The sequence below is a fragment of the Aythya ferina genome (assembly GCF_964211825.1).
Source record: "Aythya ferina genome assembly, chromosome: 4".
NCBI lineage: Eukaryota > Metazoa > Chordata > Aves > Anseriformes > Anatidae > Aythya > Aythya ferina.
In genome coordinates, this window is record NC_140300.1 from 46,706,782 (window position 1) to 46,723,871 (window position 17,090).

At 37.4% G+C, this 17,090-nt stretch overlaps 1 protein-coding gene across 2 annotated transcripts in view; it reads right to left on the bottom strand.

Moving 5' to 3' along the window:
• Positions 1 to 2,989: 2,989 nt before the first annotated feature.
• PDGFC (platelet derived growth factor C) overlaps positions 2,990 to 17,090 on the bottom strand; it is a 119,902-nt gene continuing 105,801 nt past the window's right edge. For both annotated transcript variants that reach the window (XM_084518126.1, XM_084518127.1), the window contains exons 5-7: positions 11,307 to 11,514; positions 5,324 to 5,541; positions 2,990 to 4,634 (exon numbers count right to left, since the gene is read on the bottom strand). In XM_084518126.1, the coding sequence (XP_084374252.1) occupies positions 4,518 to 4,634; positions 5,324 to 5,541; positions 11,307 to 11,514 (543 nt within the window). In that variant the 3' untranslated portion in view covers positions 2,990 to 4,517. The remainder of the gene's footprint in view (positions 4,635 to 5,323; positions 5,542 to 11,306; positions 11,515 to 17,090) is intronic.

The following is a 17,090-nucleotide window of genomic DNA, read 5'->3' on the forward strand; positions in this document are numbered from 1 at the left end:
CCAGAGTTTGCTGCAATTGAAATGAGACTATTTGAGCAGCAAATATCTGAGCAGCAGTAGTATCTGAATTGCAAATTTAAGAGCTTCAACACAGTCCTCCATTAGAAAGAAAATAAGGTAACAGCTTACAGCAACTGATGCAATATCTGCTAAATAAGGTAGCTTTGTGCTCCTGTCTTTCTTTCCCCTCCATGAACTCTGTTGTATGAGCCACAAATAATTTTTTCTCGTCTTACACTGAAAAGGAGTTGCAAGCCCGTGCAACCAGGCAGACAAAGAGCAAGGAAACTTACAAGAGTTTAAGAGCCAACAGATTGTAGTTAACGCCCTTGGTGACTAAAGTTCTTGTGCTGCTTCCCATCACTCCCATGCTGACAAAGGCTGACAGAAAGGTTCCAGGAATGTAAATATCTACAAAATCCGTAAAAACAAGGCTCAGCATCAGTTGGCAACTCCCTACCTATTCCTCTGGGGGAATTAATTACTTTTAGCCTAAGGCATTTATTGTGAATATGATACAACCGACAAACACAGACTATACTATTTGGATTTTGTCTATTTACAGGAGCTACTTTATTCCGCTCCGTTGTTGGCCTCAGTTTTTGTTGTAGGCCTACTGGAAACAGTCATTTCCCTCTTTACTCCCAAACACTGATGCTTACATTAATACAGTTCAGCAACTCATAGCCTAAAATAGGCAGCAATCATTTAAAAAATTCCAAACAAAGAGGTAAAACTGAAGCCCACTACTCTATTTCACATTTAAAATCATTAACTTTTGATCCACATTTGCCAGTCTTTTCTTACACACGTGGCATCCTGTGTGCTTAGCTGTGATGATCTATAACTGTGGAAGAGGCACCACTATTTGCTTGTTCACAATTCAAGATAAATAACTTCAGTTATTTTTTACCTCTCTGCTGTCTTTTTTTTGCTTAGAAACAACAAGACATAAATAATTACAGTAAAAAAAAAAAAAAAAAACACCCTGAGAGGATCACTTCCAGAATGTTCTGTGGAATTGTGGATGTAGAAACCTTGGCTCACCTTGAGGCCATGAGGAGTTACACTCCTCAGAAAAACCTGACTGAAAAATTTCATCCTCAGGCAACAAAATCTTCAGAGGAAGAAACTAAAATGTTATAACAGGAATTTTAAGTACATCAGGAGACTGTAGTCATCAGCAGCATTGCTCTTGCCCTCTTCTGCTGCATTTACCCCAGTGCCGCTGGCCCAGCCCGGCCTGGCCCACCCAGGCCTGCAGCAGCGGCAGTGCAGCCCTGCTGCCCACACCCCCACCACCCCTTTGATTTTACCTTAGTCCCACCTCTTCCCGCCTACTATTGGAAATTACCAATTTTATTTTTTTCCACACCAGCGTCCCTGTGCTGTCAGAAAGGCGTCTTCAAAACTTCTTGAGACTTTTCTGGGTGCAGGCCCCTGGCAAGCCCGGCCGGCTTGCTGCACAGGGGCAGGGTGCAGCAAGGCCCCCCGCCATCAGGCCCCCAGGGTGAATTATCCATGCTCGGGGGGGCGGCAGCTGCTCTATTAAACAGGAAAGAGAATGTAGCACAAAGCAGGAAAGCTTCACCCTTCATTGCTTAGCTTGTTAGCAGGTTTCCCAAATCCTGTCCTTTAAAACAACTGCATCCACTATGTGTCCCAGCTGTCCTGGAAAACGAGAGTGTGCCCCAGCACATGGCAGGTGTGCTGCGCTTCCATGTTCTTTCCATGCCCATGATCCCTTTCCAGGGGTGGCAGCAGGTCCCAAAACCTATAGCTCACACATCTGTCTCACACACGACTTGCTATAGTCCTCCATGCACTAGACAGTGCACTAGACTAGCAGTGGCACTGAGAAGACACAGCTTCAACATGGAGCTGAGGATGGAAAGAGCTCAGTAGGGATTGGCACAATAATGGCAAGTAAGAGCGATGGTGATTTTGGGTCACATTAGAGAGAGTGCTGGGAATGGGGATGTAAAGAGCATGGGGATAACAAGTTCAGATGCAGCATCATTGGGCCTACAGCAAGCAGCTGGGAAGGAAACTGGCACAGGAAGTATGGGCAAGGAAGGAAGCGAGCCAAAGGCAGGAGGCAATAAAAGAAATACTTGTCACTTTTGGAAAACATTGCCCCCAAATCCTCTATGCTTCCAGCAGCTGCCCATTCCTCTGCTTCCACTAAATACCTACCCCAAAATGCATGCCATGCCTTCTTTCACTAGCAAGCCAACCGACTGGATGAGACCTCCTGCATTTCTTACAGCAGAAATTTCTGTAGGGGAATTACATTTTTCAGTTCTTCTAATGAATTATGGTACCAGAGGCTATAATTTCTGCTTTTATCCCAAATTGCTTTTTAAAAAAGCTTTTGACATCACAAAGAAATCACAATATTAATCTAAAAAAAAAAAAAAAAAAAATCTCTTCAAAACACTTTATTCTGGTCAGGGACTCAAAATTCAAGTAAACCACATTTCCTGTGTGCCCACAATCTGCATTCTGAAATAGGGCTAATGTTCAGACTGGATAATTATATGCTGCATTTACACCAGATATTTGTCTTACTCAGTAGGAGACCAAGGGTGAGGTAAAATAGGCCAGTAAGATAGAATCAGATTTCACCTGAGAATTTTCCAGAACTGGTATCAGAAAGTCATACCAACATGCAAAACCACCATCAAAATGCATTTTCATAATAGAAACAATAACAGATGTTAATTCTAACTGATGGCTTCTCATCCACACACTTTTTAACATTTTAAATGTTTATACAAACACCACCACATTCTCCCCCACCCCTTTTTTTCTTTTTCTTTTTTTTTTTGTCTCAGAGTTAAGCAGAATCAATAAAACAAGTGAAAATCTTGAAAATAGAAGACTTTCATTTTTTAACTGACTTTCAAACTAAGTAGAGAATCACCCTCTTCACTTTTTTCTATTTTTGTGTATTGACCAGATACAAATATGCAATCACACAAACATATATTCTCCCAAAATTAGCATTATTACTTTATTTGGTGATTCATTACAATCTGCAAATCCAATAGTCAAAAAAAAATAAACTAGGCATAATGTTAAAGCATTTTACAAGCAAAATACTTTACTGTTTTCTTTTCAATTTGCATAGGGTGGGATAAGTGTATTGGTTAAAGGATACAAAGTACAGAAGAAATAAAACTGTATTTCATCAAACTGTACCAAAGTGTTATGATCCTGTGAGTGAACAGAATTTAAACAGCTATAAATGTCAATGGAAAACCATACACTTCAACATTAACAAGGCTGCCTTCCCATGACCGTGATGCATCACGAAGGCTGTAAATCACTGAGCTTCTTATGTCGTAGATCGTCCTACTTAAAAGAAATTAAACAGTTAAACAAGCCAGAATGCATCTATCTATGCTCATTTCTTTTCTACTGGAACAAAGGCCAGAATGGAGAGAGGGAATTATTAACATCAGCTTCTGAAACCACTTACAGTAATGTCTTTCTCTTGTATATTCAGTATCACGGAGCTAACAAAGCTTTGAGCTTCATCCACACATCTCTGTTTATTATTACTGTGCTTCCAGGTTAAAAAAAAAAAAAAAATGTATTTTTTCACTGTGTAGCAACAAACTGTAAAAATATAGTGCTCCTATCCCATTTTAACCACATCTCTGTTCCTTCAACTGTACAAATCTGGCTTTAAAGTTTCACAAAACTAAAAAATAGTTGATCTAGGTTGTAATAAAAAAGAATATTAAATACCTTTGGTAAAAATAGATATATTTAACAAGTTTAGAAAAGCAAATAGTTATATCGTCAAAAGGAGAGTATAAAAATGTACACGATAAAAAATAACAAACAAACAAGAAATCATCGGCCATAGTAGTAAGAATAAAGGCGCTGTTCTTTTCAACGTTTGCTTCCTTAGCTCATGTTATTGTCCAGTCTTCTTTCTAAAAGGCAGGAGCTTTGCTAGAGCATATGGAAAAATCCAGTCTTTCCTACCAGCATTAGACAAATTAAGTTTAATTCGGTACAAGACAGTCTGTTATAAACCAAGTTTATAAAACAGAGAATGCTTTGAGTACATAGGAGTTGTTGAACACAAAGAAAGATTTCAGATGTTTTCAGCCAGAGGCTAGATGTACTGGAGCTGTAGAAATGAGCCAGCCTGCAGGATCAAGTCTCCATGATGTGAGCCTTCTAACTTTATTTTTCTCCTAAATTATAAATCCATGTATTGTCAAAAAAAAACTGTGGGGGACAAAAACAATACATATATTTTAAATCCCTCATTGATGCCTTTCTCCCATCATTTCACTGGGCCTCCAAATAGAGCTGTCACACAACATATAATCCCAGCTTGGCTTCTCCTCTTTTTAGAGCTCACTGTAAATCTTGAAGATGGAAGATCCCCAAAGCAAACAACTGAGATTACAGAAGGAGATAATGCACAAGCCCCATAATAGAATCAGCCATTGATTGAATGTGCTTCAAAAGAAAAGAGCACAATTAAATCATGTTTATCCTTCAGTATTCCCTTTGCACACACAGTCACACTCCTCATGGTGTTCCAAGGGTACATCTGTCAATGATTTATGCAATCCCCGAACACCAGTCCTTGGCTTCAGCTGAAGAACCTGAAGGAAAAGAAGGAAAGCATCAAGAGAACAGCAAGTGCTTTATCAGACACCTAGACTATGAGTTAGACTGCAGTGGAAGCACACAGGATGACAGGAAGCAAGAAATTGGCTTTCCTCAGCTGAATTTCTACATTTATTCCACCCACTAATTTTTATTTTTGCTTTTACGTCGATTCCTTCACAAAAGTGATTAAAACATGTTGAACAGATGCTTGCTTGTATCAAAGAAAAGAGTCTTGCAGTTTCATATTTCTACTTCATTAACTTTAAAGGCTAATAATACAGTTAAACCAAATGAATTGTTAGGTAATTCAGTTGTGAATAATTTTAGTTATAACTTTATAACAATAGAAATGAGACAGATACCTCTTCCTTCTTGGAGTTTATATTTACCAGTAGAGAAAGTTGAACAAGGAGGTGTGGTTGTGATGTATCCAAACTGCACCGGTTAACAAATACCTCAGAAATGACTTAACAGTTCCACAGAAAAGTACTTTAACAAGAAAGATACCTTTTCTTTTTATGTAACTCCTCATTAACAGTAGTTTAAAAAAATATATTTACTATAAATGCAGCACAATGTTAAGATATATATTGGCACATTCCTGTAGTAAAAAGAAATTATTTAATTTGCTTTTAGTATTTCCAAACATGCAAATTAAAAAAAAAAAAAAAAAAGTGCATACCTCATGATATTTTTTGGTGACTTTTGTTGGTACACATTGGCACTCATTGCAACTCTGATGACAACAGGCACAGTTTCCACCACAACGTTTAACCAGAAGACACAGTGGCCAGAAAATGGTGTCAGTTCGCTTCAGCTCCTCCCTCAGTGACACTGAGAAGTTGCGAGGGGTACAACTGTACAGTCGTACTTCCTCCTTTAGGAGGTTGAGATCAACCACTGCAAAGAGATAAACAAACGGGTGCTTTTCTGATTCATAATACAACTTCATGGGTGGTAATCCAACTTGAACACTGCAAAACCCTTGAGGAAAACTCAATTTTGTGCAGGCCATACAAGTTCAGCACACGGGTGTAATACTGCAGTCGTATGAATAATATGAAACCTAAATTGAAAGATCTTTGTTTAGGAGTATTCAACAATTATTTCATAACTCTAGAGGGGTTGGTTCACATTAAATAAAATAAGCTTTGTCTGCTTTGAGTGTTTTTTGAGTGTTGCTATTCTATATTAATTATGGATTGGAGAAACACACGTGACATTTAAGAACACTACAAAACTTCAAACACATTTTTGAGTTAGTTTGCATAAACCGTTCCAACCTCTCCCCCACTAAAAAAATGTCAATTACAACTTTTTTTCAAGGGTGGTATAAGTATAATTAAGTACCTCTTGGATATAAATACTTTCTCACTTCTGTGGACAAAGAAATTTAAGAAGTTATATCATCACCACTGAATACTGTATAGAGAACAAATAACTGTCCAAGTATGTGTTACTAATCTTAGTATACACCATTTTTCAGAGGACCCCTTCTCCTTCATAGTAACGTATATATGAATTTCTGTTGCTTTTTAGGCTTTGCCTTCATTTCATGTGTCTTAAAATATTGCTCCTCTTTCTAGGCACCTCCCTTGCAATACAAAATAAAGTTATTCATATATGGCACCAGTTTCCCTATAATCTGGTTCCACTGTATCATGCTAGACTTTCACTATATCCAAACTGTTAGTTCATTAAAAGATCAGAAAGAGGGCACACTACTTTAGGTTCCCCTTAGCTGCATAGCCTAGAAATAACAAACCTTGAAAGAGGCATTTAAGACTGAAAAAAATTGGGATTGGTTTAGTGAAAAAAAAAACCCTACATCTTTTAGCTTTGTGAAAATCAGTGCAACTTAATTTCTTTCGAAAAAGCCAGACTAAAATTATCATGATGTGGCATATTTCATCTGAACCACTTCTTTCCAAACCTATCACCGTTAAGGAACAGAAGTAGTGTCCAGTTCACATGTGCATTCCAACTGGTTAGTATGATTTTATCTTCCTGAGCAAAAAGAAAAAAACTGAAACCCTATGGTGATACGGCTTTTGAGACTGTGAAAATATATGTCTTGAAAGAGCAGAGAGTTTGAAGCCAGCTGCTTCTGAACTAACTCAAGAATAAGCTAGGAATATAAAATAACACAGGGCAGTTTAAAAATCATATTAACCAGTAACATTATTTCAGAAATCCTTTGTAGTTATTGCTAATAGTTCATAAATAAAATGCTATCAAATAAAGCTGAAATATGTTCCTGATCTGAATGACCCTTTGGAGAAATACCTTTTTTTCCCCTGTACTAACCATGTGAAGAGCCCATAGATCACCAAGGAGAACTTAGAATCATAGAATCATAGAATATCCTGAGTTGGAAGGGACCCTTAAGGATCATCAAGTCCAACTCTTGACACCGCACAGGTCTACCCAAAAGTTCAGACCATGTGCCTAAGTTCACAGTCCAATCTCTTCTTAAATTCAGACAGGCTCGGTGCAGTGACCACTTCCCTGGGGAGCCTGTTCCAGTGTGCAACCACCCTCTCTGTGAAGAACCCCCTCCTGACGTCCAGCCTAAATTTCCCCTGCCTCAGCTTAACCCCGTTCCCACGGGTCCTGTCACTAGTGTTAATGGAGAAAAGGTCTCCTGCCTCTCGAAACTTCAGTCTATCAGCTCTATTTAAACACATAGGGAGTAGAATTTAGAAGATGCACTTCCTGAGTAGACATGCTCACAGGTACTGTCTCAGGAGCAGATCTTTGGGCAGCAATTTCGTTCCATGTTTCTTCAAATATTTTCTTCACAGACCATATCCATACACTGGCACCCATAAGTCAGGGTTTACTGTGGTGAAGGGTAAGTTAAACACACTGAAGCCTTTTCTCTGCTGACATTTACAGTGAATGCCAAGCTGGTGCACTTCATTCCATCACTATCAGGTTAACATAGGCTCCTAAATAAACAATCTGATTTTTAAAAGTGAGGAGTGTGTAATAAGTCCAATAAAGTTACTGATAGGGCACCACTCTGCCTCCCACACTGCAAGAGCATTCCTTGGAGAAAGCTGAGAGGGGAGCAGGGAAAAAGAGAGACAAAACTTACTGGGGAGAGATCTGCTGTGAGAAATTAAAGATGATTTAAGTTCTTCTGATCAACTAATAGCTCCAGGCTGAGTCATTTAGAGGATGGACATGCCTACCTCCATTAATCTAGGACTGTGGAATGGAGAACTTTCTCCTGTTACATTTTCAAATGTGTAAGAAGTGAATTGTCTGAATGAGGATAAAATGCCTCGTACACAAGAGAAATGCTAATTCTGTTATGCTTTCTACTGGTAGATTTCTACAGAGGCTGAAGTTGCCTGGTACAGTGAACTTCAAGAGGCTACGCTTATGTATCCAGCACAACTTCTGGTTGGCCCTTCACCATGAGAAGCTGAAAGGAGAAGTTGGGCACTGCTGCCTTTTTTCCAGCAAGGCAGCTGATCCACAGGAGAGGGATGCCTGTGTGGCATTCAGCTTTCCTGATAACTCCTGTCTTTTCACAACAGAAAAAGAATGCATCAATTTCCTGGAACTAGATACAGTAATATAATAGAGAAAAGGGCAATGTGTTAAAATAAGCAGGAAGTGTATTGCACATTTTGCCCCAGAATTGGAATGAATTTTAATGGACCCCCCTCAGACCTACAGGCCCAAATTTTAAAAAAGATTCTGTGCAAGAACTCATTCAGCTCTTGGCCACTAACTTTTAGCATCTGTTGTTGTAACGATGGGCTTCAGGAGATATGAAAAATGTCATATTTTGTTGCCATGCTTTATAGTGTATAAAGGTATATTGCTATTATACCTTACAATGAACCCTTGCCCTACCTTATGTAATTCAATTCTATTAAAAGGTCTGTGGCAAATTTATCTAGTGCTTATATAATCACTTCTTTGAAGTGTGTGAATGAAGCTGTTATTTTTTCAAAGAGTATCTGTCTGTCCAAAATTTATTTTAACACACTGTGGGCATGAAGCTAGATGAGAGAATGTATATATTCCCTTAAAAGTGTTTACTTAACCACAATAAAAGGTTATGTGGATTTCCCAAGTGCACTGAGTTACAGTACCTGTTATAATGTGAACATTTAAACACTCTTTCAACTTGGCTTCCACTCATGTATCACGTTTGACAGAACAGTCAAAGTTCTTTTGTTCAGCACTAGCTCAGGAGGAATGGAAGGTTCTGAAGTAGCACATGAATGGAAAACACTAACATAAAAATAAGGGGAGCAACAAGGGGGGAGCAGAGAAAAATGTAAGTGCAACTGTCTAGCATCTTCTTGGACTTGTATCTAGTACCACAGTGAACCCTTCTTCTCCCGAGTTTTTATTTTTATTTTTTCCAGGTGGAAATCATGGTTGCAACACTTGTGTGTGGGCACAGATAGTAACAGAATGGTTTGAGTTCTGAAGCATCTTGGAGATGTTCTTGGGAGTGTACCTTCTTACTGGCTCCTACAATAGCACAGGGATTTTACAAAATTGGTTCCCATGCAATTTTTGGACTGCAAACAAGGAGTACAGAATAAAAATCACTTAACGTTTATGCTAGAAAAATATCTACTAAGTACCATGGTTGTATTTTGTCTCTGTTCTTCGTAAAAAAAATGCAGAATATGGCCTGATGATTATGCAAATATTTCTGTGGGAAGCGATGCAATCATTTTTTTGCACTGTAATATATATTTTATTTTAAAGTATGTTTAATATTATAAAAGAATTCAGGACTATACTTAGACATCAAAGCTTGGTGCTTCTTCTTTCCTGGCTATAAGTTTTTGGAAACATTTTATCCAGAGAAAACATCAGACGTAGAAGTTCTGTGGAATTTAGGTTATCTAAATATAGTTTTTCATACAAATTATTAAGTAGGAATAGAGGACAATACTATTCTCTGCATAAAATAACACACACTTTCAATTAGACTTTCATCTGATCTAGATGTAAACTGGTATTTATCAGTTAACCAGTACAGTAATTTGTTTTTTACACTGAAATATTGCAAAAACAAACAAACAAACAAACAAAAAAACCTTATATTTAACTATAGGAAAGTAATTTCCTATAATTAGGAATAAGGAAGAAAACAAAACAAAACAAACACAAAAAAAAAAAAATAGGGCATGCACTTCTCCCAAACATTTCTTAAGAAAGTTTTAAAATACAGCAAACATGCCACTGAAAGGAATAACAAACAAAACAAAACAAGACAAATAAATAGTTTGCTTTCCCTATCAATTGAATAGACCTAGCAGTTAATATTATGTCATCTCAACTGGACATATTTTCTGCCCCAAGCTATTAAATTACACAGTAATGCAGTCTGAGGGTGGTCTCTTCAAGATGAATGTGGCAATAGCGTGATATGTTTATTCAGTTGAAAAACCTATTTCAGCGTCTAATTAGAAGTCTTTAAAAGATTTACTCTGATAGTTTCTTTCAAAGATATGTCTTGCAGGGAGTCATTTTTGTCTATATAGATGTTATCCAACACCTGCATTTTAGTTTATGTAAGGTTTCACAGATTACATTTTGTTTTTCTCCCACTTACTGTATGCTCATGGCATACATTTGGTAAATACGGAAACCCTTTAATTAGGAAAGCATTAAATGACTATCTGAAAGACATAGTCCACTGCTGGAAGCTTTTACAGAGACTTCCTCCTCTTTGACTCTTGATTTAGTTGTTGTGTGCATAGCTGTAGCAACAGAGGTAGGGATGAAGGACTGATTTTTAGGCTCTGATCCAAGAATCAGCTGTCAGAAAATTAAATTTGAGTTACGAAAGGTTTCATCCCCTCCCTTTTCTTGCTGATCAGACAATAATCTAGTCTACATTTGCCAAGAGAGGACTCTGTTCAGTTACTCCCGTTTGTCATCATTTTCTTGCTGTGTGGTGAGCAAGGAAGGAGGTATTGTCTGTGTGCTATCCATGCACATGGAATCCATAAAGATGAAATAGTGGGCAGCATCTGGATCACATGTTGTGGAAAATGCAAAAATGTCAAATGTAGATGGAAGAAAATGAGTTGCTGAACAAGAAACAGCTCCACAACTCTCAAAATACATAATCTATTTTACATGTGATTAATGAAGTTGAAATCTCTATGGTCAAACTGGACAAGGACAGTGACTTCATGAGGTATCACCAAAGATAAATATTTAGTTCACGTGATGTAGGGACTGGAACAATTCTAACAAAAAAAAAAAAAAACAAAACAAAACAGTTGTTCATACAATACAGTAAATGTATCAATCAAAGCAAAAATGTTATCCTCCATAAAAAAAGAAATCCACAAAGCTAGATTACATCACTCAGCCAGGATGCCCTGCCACTCTGTGGAAAAGAAAGAGCTCTCAGTGCCCTACAGAAAGGTACCCTTTCTGCTTATATTTTTTTCACTCTGTTACTTTATACTGTTAAGTTCCTTTAAGCTCTATGTTTAGCCATTGTCCTTTCTCAGATACCATGATCATAAGAATAGCTAACAATAATGATCTCTAATGTATTCCTTTCTTAGAATCAAATGTTTGAGGTTGAAGAATGCTCTTAATTACTGTTTCTTCATCAAAAAGCAAACCTGTAGAAAACTGCAAGGCCAAACAGAAAAGTAATTTACCTCTTGATTTTCTTCCATGAATATATGCCTTTCCAAGAAGTTGCCACGTTGGCCTGTACAAGTCTTCCAAATCCAGCTGCCACCGATCTGGCTCAAGGTACCGGATAAGTTCTTCCACAGTACTAAATCCAGCAACGGCATTGTTTAATACATCTAATGGTAAAGCTGACGGGGGTAGCAATGATGGGCTAGGTGCTTCTGTGTGGTGCTGCAATCAAAGCCAAGAGAAGAGTACCAGTCAGAGGTTTAATGGATCTGCTTTGATAAAGTATTGTACTTTATGAAGTTACATAGCTGGGAAAGTTTATAAGTGGCTAGTTTGTTTCCAATGCACAGTTTACCTAATAAGACAAATGACAAGAGTCAAAAAGTGCCTAATTATTCTTCAGCGATAAGTGTAAACAACCTTCCACAAGACAGCTTTCCCACTTCTTACATTCCTAGCCTTAAAGATAGCATGTTGCTATACCTGTTCTTTGAAGAAGTTCACTAAGTGATGGACAAAATTTTAGAAACAGAACAAAGAGTGACTGTGAAAACATGGCCCCATTAAGCACCAGTTATGTTTCATACAATGCTACGAATTATGTTTCTGGTTAAACAATACTTAACAGTAGTAACATCTGACATTGCTATAAGTATCTCTCCTAAGAAAAAAAATATTCTGAAAAATATCAAAGGTACTTATATGCTGAAATTCAGTACTATAAAAATCTCTGTACTTTCCCGCAGCACAAACTTACTGACAAACTTGCACTTGCTGGTTCAGGGGCACTCAGCAGCAGGCAATTTGAGCAAAGTGAGATTTCTGATTTTGTTCACTCTACTATCCATTTAAAAACTATTTACTGATTTGCATTTTTCAAAAGAATAGAAAAAGGCAGAAAGGGAAACCTAGGCAGAAAGCTCTACAAACGTTACATCCTAAGGCAATTTATCTAAGGACTGCATAAGGAGGAGTAAAGATTTGAACCTATTGCTGATTTAGGAGACAGGAAGGACAAGGAATCTTCAGTTAAATGCATAATGTTATGTGTGCATTGCTGCCCTCAACTGTGGTGCATGCAAGAGGGGAAAATTTATTCACTATAAGCACAGTCAAGCTTTGGAGGAGGCTGCCCAGAGAGGCCATGCAGTACCCACTGCCAGAGGTTTTCACTGCCTGACTTAGGGTTGAAAGCCTGAGCTCAGAGCTGACCCTACTATGAGCAGGAGGTTAAACTAGGGACCTCCTGAGGTCCCTTCCTGAATTTTCCGAGAACATCACGTTAAGAAAGATGAACTGGATGTTCCTCCAATATGTGAACTAACATGCTTTGTGATCAACATATCTCTCTATATAATTATAATATTTAATATATAAATTAATTTAAATCTTAAATTTAAATTAATTTATTTTAATAATTTAAATTATATCTATTTAATATAAGTAAAAATATAAATATGCGTATATAATTCCTCAGCAGACTTAGTGTCTAAATGGCACTCTTGGTACTCCAATGTGAAGTGTAAACATACTTTGTAAGAGCAGTTGTGTTTCTTTACCTTTTCAAAATGATCACAGAAATAGACTGATAAGGAATTTCCAGCTAGGCAAGAAAAAATATTTAATAAAATAACCCTCGCAGCACTGCATACTAGGTAGCAGTTTTCTAAAATACATATGCCTACCATAGCTGTATTTCATACCAATAAATATTTTTTCCTTTCTGTGCTCTCAGTTTTGTTATACATACATTTTTGCTTTTGGCTGAATCTGAGGTTGAAGGGGCAGCAAATGGAAGTAAACCACCACACCCTTCCTATTTTTTGCTTCAAGGGCTTGTCTCTGTCTTCAGGAACTACAGGGACTAGAATGATCTGTTCTGTTTTTTAGCTGTGAGTCTTGTAAAGATAACACAAAACATAAATCTAATGTAGTGGTATTAGTAACTTTAGTGTATATTCATCTTCCTTTTCTAATCATATTTTCAATAGTGTGAGTGAAATGGTTGCTTCCCATTCTGGATGAATGTGGAGTTCAAAACGCTGAAGTATTTCTTTCCCTCTTCTATCCAATGCCCGTATTAAAAAAAAATAACATGTTGATACCTCTATTAGGTTATGATAATAAAGCAACAGATTCTGGTCTATAATTTAAATATTTGCTCGTGGCAAAACATACTACTCAGCAAGTTTCAAAATAGTGCTGTGACACTGTAATTCAGCTGGTCAAAAAAAATTACATTTTTTCTTCCTGTTTTTCTCCACAATGTTGTATTTGTTAGCAGGCACATTTCCTGGTTTGAAAGTGCGGGGTTTTGCTAAGGGGAAAAATAAAGTAAGGCACAAATGGTAGAACTAGTACCTGAAGAAAAAAATTCTTCTATTTTGTTTCCAGATGATGAATTTACTACAGTGTCTCACCTATACTGACAACTTTTGTTTGCAAATCAAACAGATGAATTCCGGATGAAAATCTGTTGATCTAGAATCTATTTTCACATTTCACAACCTCAAACATGCACACTTAGCAATATATACATAGAAACTAATCCATCGGTCTATGTTATTCTGGATTCAGTAGGCATTTGCCAGAGTTAAAATATTATGAGGAAATGGTGAATCATCATGCTTAACAGTAGCACAATTAAAGTTGTCATCACTTTCTCATCATTCTCATAGCAAACCAAACATGAAGAAAAATTAACTGAAACAGTAAAATTGCACAGCTTTTTTGAATAAAGATCAAGATTAATGATGTATTTCCCAATAATCCTAGTCAATTTAAATCAAATAGTTAAAACTTATCATAGATAATCAATATCGTAAAACTACATGCTGTAATTTATGACATAATAGCCTTTATGAAATTTCAATTGATAAACTTAAATATAAACGTTAATTAAAAATATACTCTACATTCCTTTTACTTGCTAATAAGTATTACATTTGTTAGTTAAATCTTTTGGACAGAAAAGGACAGCAAAAATGGTACTCCTTCCTTTGACTAAAGTGATCTGTTGGAATTTTATCCAATTTACTGTTTCACTCAGTTTTCTCAAAGTTTTTTTCTGTCCCATGCATCCTTGATTCAATATTTTAGGCTTGAGACCACCTTTTTATTTTTATGCCTGAAGATGCATAATTCTCCTGAAGACAGATTTTGAAAAACATCTCAACAAGGTTCTTATTTCAATGTGATTCCTCTTGTAAACAAAACACTCTACAGCTTTTGTTTCTGTGCCCAGGAAACAATTTCAATTTACTTTAATATGAATAAAGATGCTTAAAACCAAGATAGCGCCAAGAGTTGTGTCTTTACTGTTAATAAAAATGATTGAGGATGAAAACCAGAGCAGAAAACTTAGGATTTCTGCTACCCTGTAGAACAGCCAAGGACGACAATTAGTGTTGGATCAAAAAGAATTTTCAGTAGGTCTGTTTATATTGTATTTCTGTGTGTGTACTTGACTCTATCAAAACAAACACCTTATAGAAATTCCCTAAGGTGTTTACAAGTGTGAAAGAAAGGCAAATAGACCAAATTTAGGCAACAGTTTAAGATACTGGCTTGGAAAAGAAGTAGGAAATAATATGAAGTCTTCACAGAAGTATCCAGCCCTGACAATTATATTTAACAATAGGCCTCTGGAAGAAACCTAGGGAGTAAAATTCACATTATTGAACTCAGAACACAAGTTATGCCCTGTTGAAGGAATCAAAGCTACCTCCTTTCCCAAAGAAAAAAGTGTATGACACATACATGGAACATACAAGGCAGCACCCATCAGTGAAGCAGCAAATCTGAATAAAACCCTGCAACATGTGAATTTGAAATTACCCAGCTGAAGCTAAGACCTACAGGATGAAGTAGCGTGCAGCCTAACTTAAATACCTGTGATCCATTTCTTGTTCTGACATGTATTTCCTTAGCATATAATTTAGGCCACAGCTTCATGGCGGAAAGCATCTGGCAGCAGCAGCTCCTTGTTATGTCAGCATGACTGTGTATGTGGCTGCATCATAAACAAGAACTGATCTTTCTAAAGAAGAACATTTCTCCTTTCCATTTTTCTTTAACCACAAGCTTATTCACAGTGAAGACCTCCAACAGCTAAACCATCACAACCAAAAGCACAGTGGCCACTAACACAAACATTATTAGGTTCGCTCTGGCCCCAGGAATTTCATACCATGGAAGCTGCCTCACAGCCTCATCAAATCTTTAAAGTAAGCATAATGGCAATTCCTTGGTATCACAAGCTCCATGAGAGAAGGGATACAATAAACATTTATTAGATACTCAGCATTTTATCTGAAGAATCCATAAGTATTTTAGACAGATGAAGAGCAAAACTCTGGATATTAAACAGTATGTTACAGCCTTTCATCTTCTGCTGCTATCCATGTGCTATTCCCTTGCACAGAATCTGCTTCAAGGATCAACCATTCAGAACAAAACAGCACTCGCCTACCACTACACCAGAGAAGCTCTTAAGCACCACCTGCAATCTAAGCAAAGCCTTCCTCAAAGGTCCTGCCTCATAGGCACTGACTGTCAAGGTCCTGGTACTGCCCCTCTCCAGTCAGAGAAGAAAGATGTAATTTTGTTAGGTTGCTGCTGCCAAGAGTGATGAATTTCATGTTTAACAATTCAACCACTGAGTTAAGACTGGAACAACAAAAACAAGTGAGTCAAATACTTGGCAGGACAGGACATTTACAAGTAGTGAATAATGTGTCTACAGAAAATTCCCTCTCTGCAGAAGAAATCCCTTTTTTCACTTCTTTTCTTGAAGGAAACATTGTCAAGAAGTTCCTGAGTGAAAACCCATTCATCAGTTGGCACAATTTGGAGAAACTATTAAATATCAGTATGGTTTCATCAGGCTCGAAGGCACTCTGTAACAACAAAAAAGAATTCAGAGGAATCTCCCTTCCTCCCAAAATCAACGACAATCAGTACTTCGAAGGAAATAACATATATCTTCTAATGAAATATCCTTACAGCTTTTATTATTATTATATAAGAACAGATTCAGAAGTATGCTATTAAAACTAGAAGTACATGCACATTCCTGTAACACAATGAAGAAAGGCTATTTTATTCATTTATAATCACAGGTAGCCCTCCTATTACCATCATTATAAGCTAGAGGAAGAGCAGATATCCAGCTCAGAAAGAGTTTGCCCTGAGGACACAGAAGCTTTTTGGCATAATAGTAACTCTTTCTTTCTCTTCTCCCATAAATAGATGCAGTAGTGACTCCAAAAACCATCTACAAATCATTGCCTATCTGAAAAGAATAAACTTACTTGTGCTCATGTAAATAGTACAAGAAAGCTAATCCTTTTGTGAAAGTGTGTCAAGCAAGGATGCTCAGTATCTGGGCTGGTGGGCAACCACCAAAGCAGGTTCCAGGATCTGTCTCTTGCATCCAGCAAAGAAAAAGAAGGAGGAAAGGCAGGTGACCCATTTAGGCTGCCAAAGCCATGTAGTAAGGCAATCATGTTAACCTGCATGTGACAGAGATATAAGCCAGGAAGGCTGGGGCAGTTCCTGCCCATTGCAGCACTTGCTGCTTTTGCTGAAGTTGCTATTAAATACAGAATCACAGAATCACCTATGTTGGAAGAGACCTCCAAGATCACCTAGTCCAACCTCTGACCTAACACTAACCAGTCCTCCACTAAACCACATCACTAAGCTCTACATCTAGCCATTTTTTAAAGACCTCCAGGGATGTTGACTTAACCACTTCCCTGGGCAGCCCATTCCAATGTCTAACAACCCTTTCGGTA